This window comes from Gadus macrocephalus, chromosome 1 (genome assembly GCF_031168955.1).
Source record: "Gadus macrocephalus chromosome 1, ASM3116895v1".
NCBI classification, from domain to species: Eukaryota; Metazoa; Chordata; class Actinopteri; order Gadiformes; family Gadidae; genus Gadus; species Gadus macrocephalus.
Window position 1 is genome coordinate 17,206,565 of NC_082382.1, and position 19,734 is coordinate 17,226,298.

General features: G+C 45.5%; 1 protein-coding gene across 1 annotated transcript; it reads right to left on the bottom strand.

Moving 5' to 3' along the window:
• Positions 1–888: 888 nt before the first annotated feature.
• slc16a4 (solute carrier family 16 member 4) lies at positions 889–19,545 on the bottom strand. The gene is made up of 11 exons (XM_060050360.1): positions 18,857–19,545; positions 18,406–18,464; positions 17,294–17,409; positions 13,771–13,906; positions 13,556–13,688; positions 13,001–13,144; positions 12,586–12,747; positions 11,683–12,408; positions 7,071–7,282; positions 6,488–6,581; positions 889–3,776 (listed from the first exon to the last, which is right to left on the bottom strand). Exons 3-11 carry the CDS (start codon positions 17,314–17,316, stop codon positions 3,586–3,588), a joined length of 1,821 nt encoding a protein of 606 aa, XP_059906343.1. The 5' UTR covers positions 17,317–17,409; positions 18,406–18,464; positions 18,857–19,545; the 3' UTR covers positions 889–3,585.
• Between the last annotated feature and the right edge of the window lie 189 nt (positions 19,546–19,734).

A 19,734-nucleotide genomic window follows, 5' to 3' on the forward strand; every position in this document is an offset into this window, starting at 1 on the left:
GCAAAGAATCACATACATAGAGCAAGATATGAATAATATGTCCTATAACCAAACTGCACACAGTAGGAAAACTAGGTTTCAATGGTTTGATTGGTAGTCAAATATTAAATGTACCAAATATCTGATGATATATAAAAAAATATATATACATTTAATAACCTTGACATGATGATCAATAAATACACACAAGTTATATTCCGACTGATACTTTTTTTATAAAGCAGTCCAGGTCTATAAATGGACACAACTTCCACAACACATAGGGAGAGATGGTATGGTATGGTTTGGTCTAATATCGAATTAAGGAATTGATGTGCGTTGGCGTTTCACTTATAATAGACATCTATGACATAGCTGTACAGCTAACTCATAATATCTGAAATGTGCAATGCGCATAGTATTGTCACAGACATCAAACCTGTTTAATGTCCTTAATGACAAGTAAACATCGTAAATATCGAACTTCATAAAACGTCATGTTAACGAGTACTTCTGTGTTTCCTACACTAAGGTTTCTTGGGATGAGATTGACTCATCAAAATCTGGCCATCAAATCATCCTTGGTTTCGTCTACTGTAAGTACCATTACTTTTTAACAAATGTACTGTCGCTGAATAGTACCCACAAAGGGTGTTAATAGTGTTACACACAATGTTTTTGGGTGAAAGATACAAATATAATTGTATTTTGATCATTTCTACTGTATAATTTTTTTTTATCAGAAATATATGATCATTTAGTGCATAAGATTCAGATTTAAACTTGTCCATACAATGTACTTTTTATGAATAAAGATGGAAAAAGTCAAGTGTGTTGTTAACTGAGTTTTTCTTCTTAGTATTTTAGTAAGTTGCAGTTTGATACTTAAAACAGGAAAACACAAGAAGGGACAAGTCAAATACCACTTTATTGCAGCTGATTGCACAGTCTTCAACAATAGACCAACAAAATGTCTGCGATTTGTTAAACAAATGGTCTTTCCTCATGTATGAAACAAAGGCTGAGAGCCACAAACCTTTAATAATAAACAGTAGTTTTAACAATAGAAAAAAGCCTAATATTAAAGTTCAGATAATTAGGTAATCTGAATAACCCGGCACCTTTTGTAAAAGTATTTGAGACATGCAACACTTTAATACACAGCCTGGCCATACTGTTTCTTAAAACATCATGTCATCAGAAAACCTTAACGAAAGAAACTGAACTAGTTTAAAGTGTCCCAATATGTCACGATATAAAAGGAATGTCATTCAGTGACCACTTGAGACATGGCAAAGAAGATGGGTAACGAATGTAAATCAGATCAGCCTTGGAGTTTGGGCTTGGTAATCGTTTTGTCGTTCTTTGAAAGCGTACAAAGAGTTCTACTGAGCATTGTGGAAGTGCAGGAGGGGAAATGATTTGGGTATAATTGAAATTACATTCCTTATGTAGAGGTCATCACTCGCCACAAGAGGGCACAATGACAGCACACATTTCTCATGGTGCGGGAAAGATGTGGCCGCGCTGTTGATTAATATATTCACATAAAGCTTTCTATGGGTACTCTCAAAACTATGTTTAAAGAATAAACTTTATTCTGCCTTGTGAACACTGGATTTACAGAGCTCAGTTTGTATGTAAATTATACCGAATATGTCTTTGGTTCAAATAAAAAAAAGGGAAGATGGACGGAATCGTCACAAGGCCAACAGTCAGCGGTCATAACCAATTAATTAAATGACGACAATAAACATAATCATTAAGGAGCGAAGGGTTAAAGAGATATTACATTGGTGCTTCAATGTTCCACAGGTAGGCACTGTTGTGGTGTAACAGCAACATATTATATTTCTAGCCTTACTAGCCGAGATAGGTAAAGGCATTGATTCGTCATGTGTATAATACATTATCAGGAAGTTCTTCATTCAAGTATGTACCACAGTTAAACTGATTACAAGGACCATTTGTCACACTGTCCCCTGTGTCCACACACCCACACTCAAGTGCTTATAGCAAGATTATCTGGTCATATCAATTATAACAATAATGACAAAAAAATATTTTAATTGATTTATAGGTAGTAGTAGTGGTTAGTGAATGGTTAATTATAAACCAGATTGTGCATTTTGGGGTTAGGGTAATTTGTCTTTTGCATAGAGCAACAGGACATGGACATGGAAGGGAATGGGCCATAGGTGTTCAATCAAAGATCTTAAATGCAAAATTACTAAAAACTGGGGTCCTTCCAATGTGTATGGTGAGGTTGTCCAGGCAAAAATCACTGACTGATTGCTGGGTTAGAAAATATATGGTATATTGAAAAAACATTTATCGAACATAACTTGACACTGCTCCATGACTAGTTAAGGCAGGCCTCCTTTTCCTGTTTTACAAGTCGGCGACTCGAATGTTGGCTCAGCACCCTGGCTGGGGGGGGTTACAGAATAGATTTATGCAGAGGTCTCTGAATGGGCCCAAAGTGCCTGTTTGTGAGTACAGGTATATAAGAGGTATTATTAAAAGAGGAGACGCTATTTACAGGAGTTTTTCTTCAATAAAAATGTTCTAATAAAAAAAGGAAATATATAGGAAAGATAAATTGGCAAATGTTTCTCATCAGTACCAGGACATGCTGTGGTCAAGGAAGGCCAGTACCTTGCGGTTGCATACCCTGTGTGGCCCTTAGGGATCGGCACCTCCGTAAAGCAACTGTTAAATATATACGCTTACATGAGAGCCTTATTATTTGTATTATTATTATTATTATCATTACTGTAATCATAATATTAATAAATGCTGGCATTGGAAATACTACGCCAATATAAGTCACAGTTCCAAAGTTGGTAACATAATTATAGGCATGTCTTGTACATGCACATCCACATCCCGCACACAAACCTAAAGGGGTTCTAAACTGTATGGCATAACAATGTATGATTTTTGCTGTCATATATATATATATATATATTATATTTTAAAAGCATTCTTTCTTCACATGCCCGCCCCCATCACACCCTCCAGCATTTAGTCCTGGTGCCAAAAACCTCTTCTGGTCCGCGGTCTAACTAAATGTTATATTAGCTCCCTTAGGTCAAAATTGGGTTGCCTTTAGTTGAAATAGTTAAATACCATGATGTATACCAAAAAATATTGATTGTAGGTATTTTTCATATATTTACGCCAAAAATGTATTTTCGCTTACTTCTTTTGTGCAGCTGTGTTATGAAACACATATCTGTCAGGTTACGTGGCGTTAACCTGACAAGTACTTAATCCAATGACATCGCTCTATTGTCAACTATAACTCCTATAAAGGTGATTGACAGCTAGCTTTGGTTTTTGACGTATTTGAATCTCAAGGCGAAGCTCCAACCTAGCCTCCGCGGCAAACCCTCCCCTTTTTAAAAAAATATAAGTCCCGCCCCCAAACCTGCGGTTTCACGCCTCAGAGAAGACGTTCGAAATCGCCACCTGACATCCGTTGGACTGGGCCTTTTAAAGTTTGAACGACCAGGCGGGGATCCTGACCGGAAGGACCAGGTCGCCGGGCAGCTCTGTGGTATCCTGCCACACAAGGAGGCTCGTGGAGAAGTTCCTTCCCTCCTAAACGACCCCGTTGTGGGACACACCGCTGCCACCCGGCTGGTGGGACGTCTTCTCAAGCCGGGCGGCCTTCTGCTTCTCCCAGCGCCGGGCCAGCGGCTCCAGGAAGAGGGAGACGGAGGAGAGCAGGTAGCACACCCCGGCCAGGTAGAAGGAGCCGTCGTACGTCTGGGTGTAGTCGTACAGGAACCCTGCAGGGGGACGGTCCGGGCAGACACGGGACAAGGTGAGAGGAGGAGACCCAGTCTGACCCAGAGGAGACAAGGGGAGAGGAGGAGACCCACTCTGACCCAGAGGAGGCAAGGGGAGAGGAGGAGACCCACTCTGACCCAGAGGAGACAAGGGGAGAGGAGGAGACCCAGTCTGACCCAGAGGAGACAAGGGGAGAGGAGGAGACCCACTCTGACCCAGAGGAGACAAGGAGAGAGGAGGAGACCCACTCTGACCCAGAGGAGACAAGGGGAGAGGAGGAGACCCACTCTGACCCAGAGGAGACAAGGAGAGAGGAGGAGACCCACTCTGACCCAGAGGAGGCAAGGGGAGAGGAGGAGACCCACTCTGACCCAGAGGAGACAAGGTGAGAGGAGGAGACCCACTCTGACCCAGAGGAGACAAGGGGAGAGGAGGAGACCCAGTCTGACCCAGAGGAGGCAAGGGGAGAGGAGGAGACCCACTCTGACCCAGAGGAGACAAGGAGAGAGGAGGAGACCCACTCTGACCCAGAGGAGACAAGGTGAGAGGAGGAGACCCACTCTGACCCAGAGGAGACAAGGGGAGAGGAGGAGACCCACTCTGACCCAGAGGAGACAAGGGGAGAGGAGGAGACCCACTCTGACCCAGAGGAGACAAGGAGAGAGGAGGAGACCCAGTCTGACCCAGAGGAGACAAGGGGAGAGGAGGAGACCCACTCTGACCCAGAGGAGACAAGGGGAGAGGAGGAGACCCACTCTGACCCAGAGGAGACAAGGGGAGAGGAGGAGACCCACTCTGACCCAGAGGAGACAAGGGGAGAGGAGGAGACCCACTCTGACCCAGAGGAGACAAGGGGAGAGGAGGAGACCCAGTCTGACCCAGAGGAGACAAGGGGAGAGGAGGAGACCCACTCTGACCCAGAGGAGACAAGGGGAGAGGAGGAGACCCACTCTGACCCAGAGGAGACAAGGGGAGAGGAGGAGACCCACTCTGACCCAGAGGAGACAAGGAGAGAGGAGGAGACCCACTCTGACCCAGAGGAGACAAGGGGAGAGGAGGAGACCCACTCTGACCCAGAGGAGACAAGGAGAGAGGAGGAGACCCACTCTGACCCAGAGGAGACAAGGGGAGAGGAGGAGACCCACTCTGACCCAGAGGAGACAAGGGGAGAGGAGGAGACCCAGTCTGACCCAGAGGAGGCAAGGGGAGAGGAGGAGACCCAGTCTGACCCAGAGGAGGCAAGGGGAGAGGAGGAGACCCACTCTGACCCAGAGGAGACAAGGGGAGAGGAGGAGACCCAGTCTGACCCAGAGGAGGCAAGGGGAGAGGAGGAGACCCACTCTGACCCAGAGGAGACAAGGGGAGAGGAGGAGACCCACTCTGACCCAGAGGAGACAAGGGGAGAGGAGGAGACCCACTCTGACCCAGAGGAGACAAGGAGAGAGGAGGAGACCCACTCTGACCCAGAGGAGACAAGGGGAGAGGAGGAGACCCACTCTGACCCAGAGGAGACAAGGAGAGAGGAGGAGACCCACTCTGACCCAGAGGAGACAAGGGGAGAGGAGGAGACCCACTCTGACCCAGAGGAGACAAGGGGAGAGGAGGAGACCCACTCTGACCCAGAGGAGACAAGGAGAGAGGAGGAGACCCACTCTGACCCAGAGGAGACAAGGGGAGAGGAGGAGACCCACTCTGACCCAGAGGAGACAAGGGGAGAGGAGGCTCTCTTTAAACGAAGGAGACAAGGTTAGAGGAGGAGGCCCACTCTGACCCTGAGGAGACAAGGTGAGAGGAGGAGACCCACTCTGACCCTGAGGAGACAAGGTGAGAGGGGGACGCCCTGTTAGAGCTTTGAGAACCAGCTTTGACGGCTCCCAGCCCTGATTGATTGCCCTTAATGTCAGCAACGTGGAGGTTTCGAGGGGATAGACCTTATGCAAACCAGTTTTAATAAGCCAGGGGTCATGACAGTTACCGTTTAGATTGATGCTCAACATGCAAAACAGTTTATACAGCCTCAAGTGATTTGCATACCTCAAGTAGAGCTGCTCAGACTAGAAGATACGTTGACTCGTCATATACCTAATCAGCATAATCCCTAGGAATTCCCATACATTCTGTCCAGCATTGAAGGCTGACCTGAAAGTTGAAAATGCTGGTATGCTTTCAGACCCGTAGTATAGATTGGTTCTTCTCCTGTTGGTTTCAGTTTTCTAACAGTTGAAAAAACTTCTACCCCCACTCAGACCTCCGACACATGAACACATCATTCAGGGGTGGAATTTACAGGCCTCTGAAAAGATCTGACACACAAGGCCACTTGAAAAGGAAAACATATGTGAAGAAGACTCATAACCCCTCTTGACAGAGATAGGGCCTTTACACACACACCCCAATGCAAGTCTGCTCAAGTAATTTGTCATTCTGGCATCTATCCCTGAGAGCAGTCCTAACTAGTTTACATGCAAAGGAGAGAAAAGGAACCAGAGAGTGACACTGAGACCTCAAGAGAACAACATGCTTCACCTGTTCCATTTCTCCTGTTAATAACCTTAAATACCTGCAATAAATGAACTGGTTCACACACACACACACACAGACACAGACACAGACACAGACACAGACACAGACACAGACACAGACACACACACACACACACACACACACACAGACACACACACAGACACACACAGTCATGTGATCTTAATACCTGCAAGAGGGGGTCCGGTGAGACAGCCGAGACCTACGAAGAACATGGAGAAGCCCATGGAGTTGTTGAGCTTCTCTGATCCCACGAGGTCTACCTGCAGAGGCAAACGTCTAATAGTCAAATCTCGTTTTGCAATTCTTTATTTGGTTAAAACAATAACAATAAAAATGAAAAATATAAATTGTTCACTATTTCATCCCCTTTCCTGTCATCAATCAATCAGCCTCTTTAGCCCAGACACATTTGTCTGATTATTGAAAGTAAATCAGAAAACACCCTGAGGTCATTGGTCAATGTTTGAACAAAGCCTTCTTCCACACACGTGCAACATTGACCTATGCATGATGAAAGTCCACAGCTACAGGTGTGCACATGTATTCACAACGACCATGGAGTGTTAATAAACAACAGAGGCATGAATAAACTACAGTAACAAAGATTCAAATACTGTTAATAAACACGTGGAAAATCATTCATCAGCCCAATGTATTATTTAAGGTGGGAACCAATAGTCTAGTTAGTAAACATGCATACAAGACAACCTGTGGGCTCTGATTGGTTAAGATGCAGGGTGCGGGCGTACCAGGACTGGCAGCAGCAGCGCCATGTAGCCTCCGCAGAATATGGCGAAGAAGATGGCGTAGATCATGAGCAGGAAGTATGAGGTGGCGAGCGGGGAGAGCAGGTTGACCACGCCGCACAGGATGAGGTAGGCCTTGTGGTAGTGGTACTTGTGGGAGCCGTTCCTGTCCGCCACCCAGCCGGACGCCAGCTGGGCCACAGTCTCCGTGATGCCTGAAACGACCACATTAACCGACTGTTCAAATAGACACACACGACTACATGGTAGAAAGAAAGAAAGAAATATTCAGAGACGGCTAGACAAGAAGAAGAAGAATTAACTTGGATTTAGATACAATGAAGAGGATCACAAAATATATAATTATATTATATATAAAAGATGGTGGGATAAAAGATGCCGCCGTTAGCACAAAATGCTAGTGCTATTTCGTTCAGGCTGCTTAGGACATCTCAGGATGCCCTACTGGCGTGATTAAGTCATTATTAGTTGTTTGCTTGGCACCAATTCAGGAATAATGAATACTAACACAGACGTGAATAATGAATAATAATACACTCATGAATATTCGCTAGAATTGTGCAACTGGACAAAAAAACATTGAAGAAGAGTAGGAACACGCCTTAACGCCGATCAGCACAGCTTGTACAGTATAAAGGTGATCATGCAATGATATATATCTGCCCTACCGAGACACCCACCTCTCATTAGGAAAGCCACACACGCACACCTGCACAGACATTGACCTGAGTCGTTACCATTCAATATATCGACATATAGAGTCAACAAAGTTCTCCTTAGTGAGCATGTAGGGCTTAAGCATCTTGCTGAAGGATGCTCTCCCCCCCCCCGTTTGAAGGTGCAGCCTGTTGTACCTGCAAACGTCAGGCCATTAAATAGCAAAAGCAGTGTATCAGATGACTTGGAGTGAAGAGAGTCTTGTCTTCTGGGAAGTACTCGCACTGCAGAGGAAAGTGTTGTGCATCAAGGTCAGTGGTGCTGGCTCCTCTAGGCCGGGCGGCCGCTCACTGATTGCTAGAGGGACACGTGTACTGTAAACCATGGCTCAGCATGTGGATACACCGCCAGGACATCCTGTAATATCAGTCTGCATGTGTGCATCGGTCAATGAATGTGGGAAAACACAAAAATACACGTGATCCTTCTCGGTGGATCTGTGTACGAGACAACGTGTGTGTGTGTGCATGTGTGCGTCTCACAGTGAAAATGAACCAGTCTTTGCATCCTCGGCTGTGCTATGTATAGCACCAGGTCGGGATACAGTTACCACACAAAGAGAGATAATGGCAGATACCGGGGGGGGGGGGGGGCACCACTTTTACTCCCAACACGATGCAGCGATCCTGTCCCCCCCTCCTGTGTGTGTCGCTCTGGCAGATATGATGAAGCAGCAGATACCCGCTGCACTGCTGAGGTCAACAGGAATGCGATATTTGCTGTGGCCACCTCAGGAGCGCATCGAGCGGCTGCAGACATAGCTGCTGGCTGCCGGCCGCACGGTGCCATCAATCAATGCCATCAACGGGTCCACTGCAGATTACAGCGGCTTGCCCCGCAACACCTCAGACGCATCGATACGCCCCAAACACGCAATGTGCTCTGATAAGATATGACAAAACAACGGCTGCCAGAGAGCCTCCTGCTCGTTCTAGAGATAGGGGGACCTTCTGGGAAACAATCCATTCATCGATTGATGGGGTGCGCAACTTTTTTGTAACCGTAATCTTCTGTGGAGGTTTGTGAAATGCCTCGCTGTGTTCGAAGAGAAAAAGGAGAGAATCTGCAGTGTCACTGACCTACTTATGTAATAAAAGTATGCACAGGCACGCTCTCACACCTGCCGCGTGCTTATGCAGTCACACGCACTGACACACACACACACATACACACACACACACACACACACATGCATACCCACACACATACACACGCACACGCAAAGACATGCACCGACACACACACACACACACACACACACACACACACACACACACACACACACACACACACACACACACACACACACGTGTGGCCCTGTCGGAGTCACCAAACGTCTGTCCGGAGGCAGCTGGGCCGTGTTTGTGTGTCCTCGTGGAGTGACCAGAGAGAGGCCAGGGGCGGCCCCCTGTCTGCTCTAAAGCCAGTGGAGCTTGTTTGTGGTTTTTACAATGTGAAAGGTTGGGCTCTGCAGATGTTCCGGCTGCCTTGGGGCGAAGCGATGCATACTGCACTGCGTACATTTAGACAGAGATTCTTTAGGAGATGAGGATTAGGTCTCCCAAGACTCTGGCACTTGCCGATGGTGTGCGCAACACAACTTTTCTTGTTCACACTTATTACACTCCTGGCCTGAACAATGGCTGTTGTCACTACAGTCTACAGCATATGTGACAGAACAGGGACTTCAAGTCAGACATGTTGAAGACTTGATTCAGGGCTGGAAAGGTCAAACAGATTGTGTTGACAGCTGAAAGAGAGTTTGCTCAGAGGGCTTTCAGTTTACCGAGAGCCCAGAAAGAGGCTGAATGGATGTTTGACTGAAGCTTAACGATAGAGTTGGGCTGTTATTCAACGTTTTTGTATTAAAAACTGGGATAAAACTTGCGGTCATAGGTTTAACTAGAGGTTAAATTCGTAAAACACATGCATTTGTGCCTCTAGGCTTAGCAGTTGCTGCAACACTACCTCTCAGCTAGTTAAGTTTTAGTACCAGGTTGTACCTCAGGATGTACCCAGGGAGGTAAAGGAAGCAGTGCGGTGGTGTGGATGGAGGTTAACTAGAGAAGGGGACGCCATGTACTAATGGGGTAGTATATCAATTCTAGCAATCTGATTTGATATGCTGGAGATAGAGCGCAACGTTCAGAGAAAATAAAACATCTTCCTCTATCAAAAATGTTCCTCATTATACAGGAAGAACGTGCTCTGTATAAAGTCTGTCGGCTCTCCTTGCCTCTTTGTTTCTACGCTCCACTGCTTCACTGCATCCTGGCAAAATCTCAATCACATCAAAATTAGACCAGAAAAAACTGAAACAAAGCAAAGCCATCACGTGCGCTTGCTGTGTGTGTGTGTATGTGTGTGTGTGTGTGTGCGTGTGTTTGTGTGTGTACTCGCTGAGGGGTTGCCTAGGGATAGCGCATGCGCTGCTGGCGGGGTGGTGTTGGTTGGTGGTGGCACTGAGACCAGGATTGTCGCCTTGGCAATGAGGGACCAATCAATGGTCCTCTGTGATTGGCACAGGGTGGGGCAATCAAGGGTGGCAGGAGAACCTCTTCTCATTCACTGTTATTCTCTCTCCATCCCTATCTCTGTCTCTCTTGTCCCTTTCGGCCTCTCTCTTTCTTTATGTCTGTCTCAGGACGCAGGAGCACAATTTGAGATGGCGTGTCTCCAGAATGCTGTTGTCTGTTGCTGGCACTAAATGTTAATGTGTTGTAGGGAGAGAGACTACTAGGGATCGTGGATCCCCTTTGTGCTACACTTCTCTATCACTGTCTCCTGCAGCACTTTCCCCCTAGCTACTGTTGGCTCAGGTCCCAGTACACTTGTTTTAGAAAAAAAGAAGGGTTGAATTATTACTGTTAAGTGTTGCATTACTTGCATTTGGCTTACCAATTCGTCGGGCTCTGGCTGTCATAATGGACCAATAGTGGCAATGCTACATCTAGTGTCATGACTTATTCATGCTGGGCGCTTGAAAGGCATTAGCCCGTTGGTCTTTGACACATAACCATCCAGGGTAGGACCAAAGATGACATGATAAGGAAAGCTTTAAATGGGATTTTTTTGGAAGTTCCTAAGATTATTGCATGACACATTTTAATTATTTACAATTTAAATGATGATAAATATGATAAATGCCATTGATTTTCCTACTGATCCTTTGATTACATCTTCAGGCAGGGCAGCCTTTCTTTATGTCTTAAGGTTCTATTCTTTATATTAAGTATTGGCCCACGCGTTAAAAACAAGCAGACTGAGCAAGAATACCCTGCACCTGACGCAGTGCTACCCCAGCAACGTTAAAGATTTATAAGCACATGGACGGTTGACTCACAACATGCTAATGCAATTCTTTTTTCATATGTTTGGGTCTCATCAATGGGATACAGCTGAACCCAGCAGCTTTGGTCAGTAGACCAAAGTTCAGCTTTTATGTAAGCACATTCATTATATAAGACTGCAGAGTCTCGGAGCAGCTCACAAATAATTCATGGCTAAAATTTACTGAGGATCTCTTCTCTTTAGACTGTTTCAAAGTCTGGGCTGTACTCTCTTACCTCTCTGGTTCAAAGGTTTGTTTGCACCCTTGTTTACAAGTTTTTCATTTCCTGATTGAACAAGACAAGAACTACATCGTCCTCCATCAACACCCCCTCTTCCCACTTTTGAATCCTAAATGCCAGCAGCTGAGAATAAAATAAGTCCTAAATTCTATAAATTCCTCAAATTAAAACCATGAACAAGAGTAGGTCACCTCTTGCGGTGTTGCTTCCTGTGAGCTTCAACTATTCTATATTTCTCCCTGACCCCGTCTAGCTGTTGTTGCGTACGCATACGCTAAACAGTGCACCTGTGTGTGGAGCCTTACCTGCCAAAGAGATGATGAAGGAGGCGTCCATGGCGTCGATCCCCAGGGTCCTGGCCCGGGCAGACAGGTGGAAATAGGGGATGAAGTAAGCCAGTTGGCTGAACACCAACGACCAAGTGTAGATGCAGAAGAAGGGGCTTTTCAGGAGGGAGAAGTCTAAAATGTTGGCTGAGCAGGGAGTAGCGGTGGCCTCGTCAGGGGAGCTGACGGGGGCCGGGGACCCGTCGGGGGCGGACCCCTTCTTGCCGCCGTTCAGCTCGGCCGGGGTGCCCGGCCTCGCGGGTTTCCCTGGACTCGCGGAGTCCTGGCGATGGGACTCCAGTCCATTCACGCCGCTCTGCACCAGCCTGTGCAGTTCAGGGTTTTGTGTGTTGTTGTGGCCCACTTGCCCCCCCTGGGCATTGTGCCCTACAGGGCCCTCTGTGTCCCGGCTAGATGGAGGAGGAGGAGGAGGAGGAGGAGGAGGAGGAGGAGAAGGAGGGGGGGGCGGGAGTGGGAGTGAGTCTGGTTTGCAGACGCCATTGTGGAGGTTCGCAGAGCCGGTGCCATTCAGACAGCTCTTTGGGTGATCCTTATCCGAGCTGCTCTTGAGGGAGGCGGTTGGGCTCTTTTGAATGGCGGCTGAGCTGGGGGGCGACATACTGGAAGGTTTTATGTGGATGGGTCTCAGTAGCAGCCCGGAGGCCACCAGGTTCAGCATGAGACCGCCCAGGATTAGCAAGGCTCCTGTGAGTGACGAAAAACAAAATCCTCATCCTACCTCGTTCCCCAAGCACATAAAACAAAATTAAACTCAAACGATTTAGGTTCTTCTAATTTAGAAAACTGTATATATAACATCACAGCAATATATTTATGATTGGAGTAAAATAAAATAAAACATAATAAAACAATTCAACCTACCCTGCCAAGCATATTTGTCCAAGAGCAATTGGGTGAATGGAGCTAAAGCAAAGGTCAAGCCCATGCCAGAGCGCCCGATAGAATACGCTGTGGCTAACCTATGCCTGAAGTACAATGCGGTCACCACTGAGCAGGCTTGGTATAAAAGCGCAAAACCCATTCCTAAAAAGGGGAACAAAAAACATAAATCATTAGCCATCTGATCATTTTCATTAAGCATGTTATTGTCAGAATAAGAAAGCATAGTGAACAGGTAGTTACATTTTACTGGTACAGTCATTAACATCTAATGTTGTTAGACATTGGCCCTAGCAGTTTGAGTTAAAAATAAATAGTAGGTTTGCCCATTTGTCTAAGCTACAACACCCGACATCTTTTATATATTTCTCTGCTGTGGAGCTTGTTTTCAACTTACCAACGAACACTCCCATACTGATGTAGAGGTACACCACACTGTTTGCAAAGATGCTGAGAATAAAGCCTCCACTGACCAACAAGGCCCCAGCAATGGTGGTTGCCCTGGTTCCATACTTAGCACAGGTAATGGAGGCGATGGGTGCTGTAAAGGGCCACAGGACACAGGTATACTGAAAGGTTTGTCTTCAACGCCAGTAGTGAAGATGGCCGAAGGGGAACCTGCACTATGTAGGATAAAATAACATTCTATACTTTGTCATTCTCATCACACTCACATGATTATGTTTAACTAATTTAAAGGACCAAACCGGTCTTGGGGATTAAACAACTGTAGTTGTCTCTCCTGGGTTCAATAAAACGATCCGTAATAAATATAATGTGTTTCTGCCATAGAGCTTTGGGCATGAGTATTGTCTCGCCACGAATGTACACAATAACAACGTGTTATCACAGAGAGCGGCTGCTATTGCTTAAGTTTCTGGCCGGGCGCTCCTAATGGGGGTGTTGACGGTTTGCTGAGGGGCTCTAGAGCGCCGAGATTTTGAAGACTAACCTCCAGAAAGGCGGAGACTAGACATGATGGAACCGATCCAGCTGATCCCCTCAGCAGACCCCCCAAACTCATCTTGGAATGCCACGAAGAAGATCCCGAAGGTCTTCAGAGTGCCCATCACCAGGACATTGACCTGCAGTCACACAACCTATGACTTATCCCCGTGCAGACATGTGAGGTGCAAATGCAACCAGACGCTTGTTACGTGGACTTACCAGGAAGCAATGTATGACCACCATCCAGCCCCACCCTCCATCTGGAGGGTCCACGTACTGGATATGCTTCTCAGTCTTCTTTGTATCGGTGGACGCAGCCCTGCTGAACAGGCTTAACTTGACCGCCTTGGCTTCGCTGAAAGAAATAGTAAGACCAAATAATGAGCCTATGGAGGAAAGGTGTCAGACCAACATTTTGACAAAGTAAACTACAAGATCCTGACCGTTCCTTTGGTAACCATATGTCTATGGAAACACCGACTGCTGCAGGGTGGTCGGCTCTGCGTAGTCAAGAGGCACTCCCCCTTTGCAACTGTCTAATTTGCATACTATTTTTATCAAATCAATGGGAGAGGGAGAGAGAGAAGAGAGAGAGAGAGAGAGAGAGAGAGAGAGAGAGAGAGAGAGAGAGAGAGAGAGAGAGAGAGAGAGAGAGAGAGAGAGAGAGAGAGAGAGAGAGAGAGAGAGAGAGAGAGAGAGAGAGAGAGAGAGAGTAATTTGTATTCTATTCTACTATTCAACTTCCATGGATTGTGTCCAGAGCAGTGACTTATTGCTCAGCCGGGTAATGTATGCAATGATTACATTGTAGCCATGGGATGAGGCTTTAGGGCCAATTTACTTGTGTGTTGCAGCGACCCCCCAGTGTTAGATCAGGTGTCTGGGGTTGTGTTGTGGTACAAGTAACTATTTAACTTTGTCAGTGTCCGCACGCATGCTGCAAAATTAATGCATGTCAGTCCGACCTGCTGCTCATCCAAACCTCTTCAACAATGCCCTCAGTGACCCCGGTCGAAGAACAACAGTTGGGCTTTTTGTCTATACTGTCGGTCAATAAATGTCCAATCTGGGAAATCATCTGCTAATTAATCATTTTACAATTTCTGAGAACCCTCCTTCTAAGAAATATCGGACTTATACTTGTAGGTTTCCAGATACTTTGCTAAACTTTAACACGTGCTAGATTATGTTTTCCCATTTGTACACTAGATGCATTTTTGTCAACCTGATGAATTTAGACTAAATTCCCGATGTTACTCTGTGTCTTGTACAATGATTGTGTGATTGTGTGTAAAATAATTATTTGCCACAAGTATTTGACAAGCTGAAAGATAAGCAATTGACGGGATGGTAATCCATCAGCATACAGCCCTGCACTAGAGTACTAGTCAGTCAGGGATCATTTAGACATGGTGATCGTGTTGACCTGTGTAAAAGTTCTAGGGTTCTATGGGTGGAGCATCGCCTAACATCTCACCTCTCTGTGGAATGCCCTAATTGCTCACCCTGACAAAAGCCAGCTGTTAAAACCCCAAAACAACATACCACTAGGTCTGATGTCAGTCACTGGTGTCCAGGGTCAGATGCTACACAGGTAGACCAATAGAGTAACCAGACACAAGGCCCTGTAAACCAAGCTATGATGGAAAAGTGTATTTGGAATCTCTCTCTGTTTGACACATAGAATATACATCGAAAAGAGTCCAGCACCAAATTAAGCGCCGAGCGGATTAGAAAGGGGAATGAATCAAGCCAGTGTGCTGCAGGGCAAGCATTTCTCCTCATGTGCCGTTCACAAGTCTCCCCTCAGCATGTGTCGCAGTGCTAGGCGGCGAGTGTGCGGTGATTGTGGGCTGGTCAACTTGGGATTTGAGATCAGTCCCTTGAAGTCTGGGATATAAATGTAAAGCTCTCTGCCTTTCTTTCTCCCTTTTACCCCCTTTCTCTCCCTTTCCTCTCTCTCTCTCTCTCTCTCTCTCTCTCTCCCCCTTGCTCTCGCCGATCTCTTTCTCTGTCCATTCCTCTCTCCCTTTCCCCCCTAACCCTCTTTTAAACCTTGGGTTCAGCTAATTAGTCCAGTTGGATATCCTTTCCTTGGTTTGACGGCACATCCTTATTTATCACACATGCAAAAGATTTATCCCACGGCAAACTCAATTGTAAACACAGTAGTGATAGTAAAAATCATTTGTCTGCCAAGAGGATGTATATCATCATAAGGGGAGCTAATGTAAAACAGAGAAAGTACAAGAAAACACCCATGCAGAACAGCTACTCAAACCACATGCAGGTGCTGCTAAATAACATTAAAGGGAATTATATATTTTGTGTGCATGTATTGATTAATAAATTATGAATCATTGCATTTAAATATGCCGCTTTCACACCAAAAAGAACCGAGAGCCAGTTCCGGGCTGGTGCTAGGGCCAGTTCCAAACTGGTTCCAGCCTTACCCCAGTTAAGAACCGGTTGGTTTCACACCGGTGAGAGCCAGCCACGGAGCCGGCGAGAGCAACGTCATGACGTCACTGCAAACGTTTGCTTACGTCTCCGCTTTACCAGCAACCCTCGCAGTTTCAAACAACAAGAACAATGGTGGAACTTTTTCTGGACCTCGGCAGAAGACCAAAATCCAAGGAGACAGGTTGTCTCCTCCACGGTCCACTGCGATTTTGTCTTAGCGTCCATCGTTCACTTCGATGATTTAAAAATGCCGCCCTTCGTTGGTCTTCCTGGGATAACCCCGCCCCCTGCCCCCTGCGTAAAAGCGGTTCTCGTTCTAGCCCAGCTCTAAAGTGGGGCCAGAGTTGAACCGGTTTTTAGGGGCCGGAGCCGGTTCTTTGGCGGTGTGAAACCAAAGCCCTGGCCCTAGCTCCGAACTGGCCCGGAACCGGCCCCGATTTTGCGGCGGTGTGAAAGGGGCAATAGTGTGTTTCAAGACACCCAAAGCTAGGATCTACTACCAATGATGGTTGTAGAAGTATGGTAACATTATTGCCTGTGTCTGAATCCATAGTTGGATGGTTGAATGCCTCTCAGTGACAACATGAAACATTAAACATAGAACTTCATGATGTAAGAAACAAACCCACAGTTTAGTCTGATAAATTACATTCAACAATACAAATGGGACTGTTCAAACTGAAAGATGAAGGCTCATCTGAGTGATTAAAATATGAACAACGGAGTCAGAATGGAGGAGACATAATGAACAGCTTCCAAAGGGCCACCCCCCTTTCGTGTTAGTCATTTAGTCCACAACAGCCCCTTCATTATGTTGGAACACTGCATCCAAGAGATAGAGAGTAGCACTCTGGGGTTGCTCTAATCTGTGAGGCAACACTTTGAGCTGTCATTAATGTTCATGTAAAAGTGACAGAGAAACTCAAGAGCTATCGATACATTTCTGTCTTTGGATCTCTCAACTCTAATGCTTCCTGTTTTATTATTTGTTTTGTTTGTTATTGGTTGTCATTTACTTTTCACACCATGATGTAAGTCTATGGCAGACAGGGTCAAAGATAAAATCAGCCTTTTAGAAAAACAGTCACCTAAACTTCTTCAATGGTCTTGAAAGAACTCTTTTGTCCTGCAAGGCATCTGAGGAAGACATTTGAAGAGTTTGTTGTCCGTAACTGAAAATGCCCGTCCGCAGCCCCCCCATCAGTGTCCGAACCTGTTAGCCAAGAACAGGCGTGCTTTTGAGGGGCCAGTAACAACAACATGTGAGACGGTGTACTACCTGTTGTTCTCCTTTGGTAGCATGGCTGCAGATTATGGACAGGAATGACAGGTGGGAATTATTATCCTCTGGGTGTCATCCTGGTGTATCTCAGATGGAGTTACACCGGGTTACACCTGGGGCAGGAATGAAAAATACATTACTCGACATACTGGATATGTTAGAATTGTTTGACCTGACGTCCAAACAGCCTGAGGGAATGATTCATGAAATTGGAGCACCCGTCCTGAGCAGTTTGAAGGATTACCTTCAAACTGCTTTATTGTAAAGGTGTTTCAGAAGATTATTAGTTGAAGTAGGGTCTTCATACATTAACCCATCCCTTATCAATCAATGTACTGCATATACTAACCTTAAACAAGGCTGTTGAATGGGTTAAACCTTTCTTGATCAACCTAACTGGGGGCTTTGTATATAGTCAAATAATAGTAGTGCAAAAAGCCGTAATTGGGTTCAAACTATTTTAACCACAGACCAGACCATCACACTTTACCAATCATGCCTATCTTTGATATGTATGTGGGACACATAATTGATTGCTAAATTGGTGTGAAAATAGCCCTGAAGTGTCTCAGAAGAAGGCTGAACATGATGATCAGCTTTGCAAATGTGGGTCAAACTAGTAGGCTTCCCTGACAAATGTGACGGTAAAATGAATGAAAATATTAAAACAGACACTTGTGAAGGTATGACAATATATTTTCTTCATGTACAGGACATTTCTATTTTTTTTATTTTGTTTTAAAGGATATGAGAATATAAATTATGAGATGTTACGGTGTAAGGTACATGGATAAGTAGGCTACCTTACCAAATAGATAATTGCTTCAAATGTATATCTAGCTGAAAATATATGTGTGCTATGATATTGTCAGGTATAGGGATGTTTCTACAAGACCCTCACAACACCAGAGCCGAGACCACAGCGGCCTAATCTAACGATTCGCGTTCCTTAGGGTGCTGAGAAAGGCAAAATATATCCAGCATGAGGAATTGTGAGATTATGCCGTGAAGTGGCCAGTGTTTGGTAGAAAGCCTGGCTTAGTTTATTATCCCTGAATGGCGAATGGAGCACGGCACAAACAATTGTGAACATGGAAGTGGGGTCTTACTCTGTAAAGTTGTGTAAAGTTGTTGTCTCCTGGTGCATTGTGTCCCGGACTCAACATTGCTGATTCAGAGAGGATGAATTAGTTTGGTTGAAACACGAAGGGGAAACATATGTAAGGCATATGTAAATGCATATTTCTGGGGTTTGTCATTCATGGTAAAGGTTACCAAGCGGCATAACTAGGTGAAACTTCATTAGATGACGGAATGCTGTTGCCTAATAAATAGCCAAATACAATATCGAATATTTATGAGCAAACATACAATTATATAGAAAGATATAGGCCTACAATCAACAATAGTGTTATACAGCGAAACTATAGCGGAAAGCGAAAACTACAAAGTATGATCCATAGTTATTGATAGCAATAATTCAGAAAAAAAAACACAACAGACCTATAGGTGTAACATTGTCTTACGAATTTACAAAAAAATTACTAAATGTTGACTCACCTTTGATCCAATTTCAATCAGATGCAACACGGTATTGTGGTGTTTTTATTTGCCAATGTTGGACTACAATTTGGACCGAGCCATCCTCGGTGTTGCGGGAGAAGATGCTGCAGAAATATCACAGTCTGTAGAAAGTTGCGCGGAGTGTTCGCTCGGAGATGCTCGGGCCATAACTTGGTCGCGACGAGAGAATTCCTCCAAGTTGAGACTCACATCTCCGACCACTACATCGCTAAGCGAGGAGAGACGCATAAACCAAAACCTACACAGTGACCACACACGTGACGTGAAACGTCGAGAAAAAAAAAAGGAGTCCTCCAGCGTAAAGAAGAAGCCCCCAGTTAAACATTCCCCTAAAACGTGAGGAGTGCTGATATTCAGCTGCGAGGGACACGCCATGGAAACTGCGATAAACCGCATCCAATAAAGCAGGGAGGTAAATGGAGTTTGCACTTCGGTTTTAATTGCATGTGCACCGGGGAACAGGACATCATATGGCAGAGGCTTCGCTCCCGTTTGAGTCAATGGGGTCCCCCATCTTCCAGAACACTTTCAGCAGGGTTGCTTTTAGGCGAATGCACGGGCAAACTGTCAGCATGGTGTGTTTATCTAGCTTATCTCGCAGTGACATATATACAGTATATATTTAGGCTATAACACTTAAAGATGTTTGTTTTCTATAGTTTTATCGTAAGGACGTGGACACACCCTTTTGCCCGAGGGTATCCCACACGGGACAGCTCGTGCTGCGGTGGAGCCTCGCCCATACGGGACGTTTACACTGAACCTATAGCCCACACGTTATGCTGCGTTCACTCAAGTGCTTTAATACATAAATAACAGCTTTTCTTCTTGTTTTTTCAGGTTGAAAATTCATT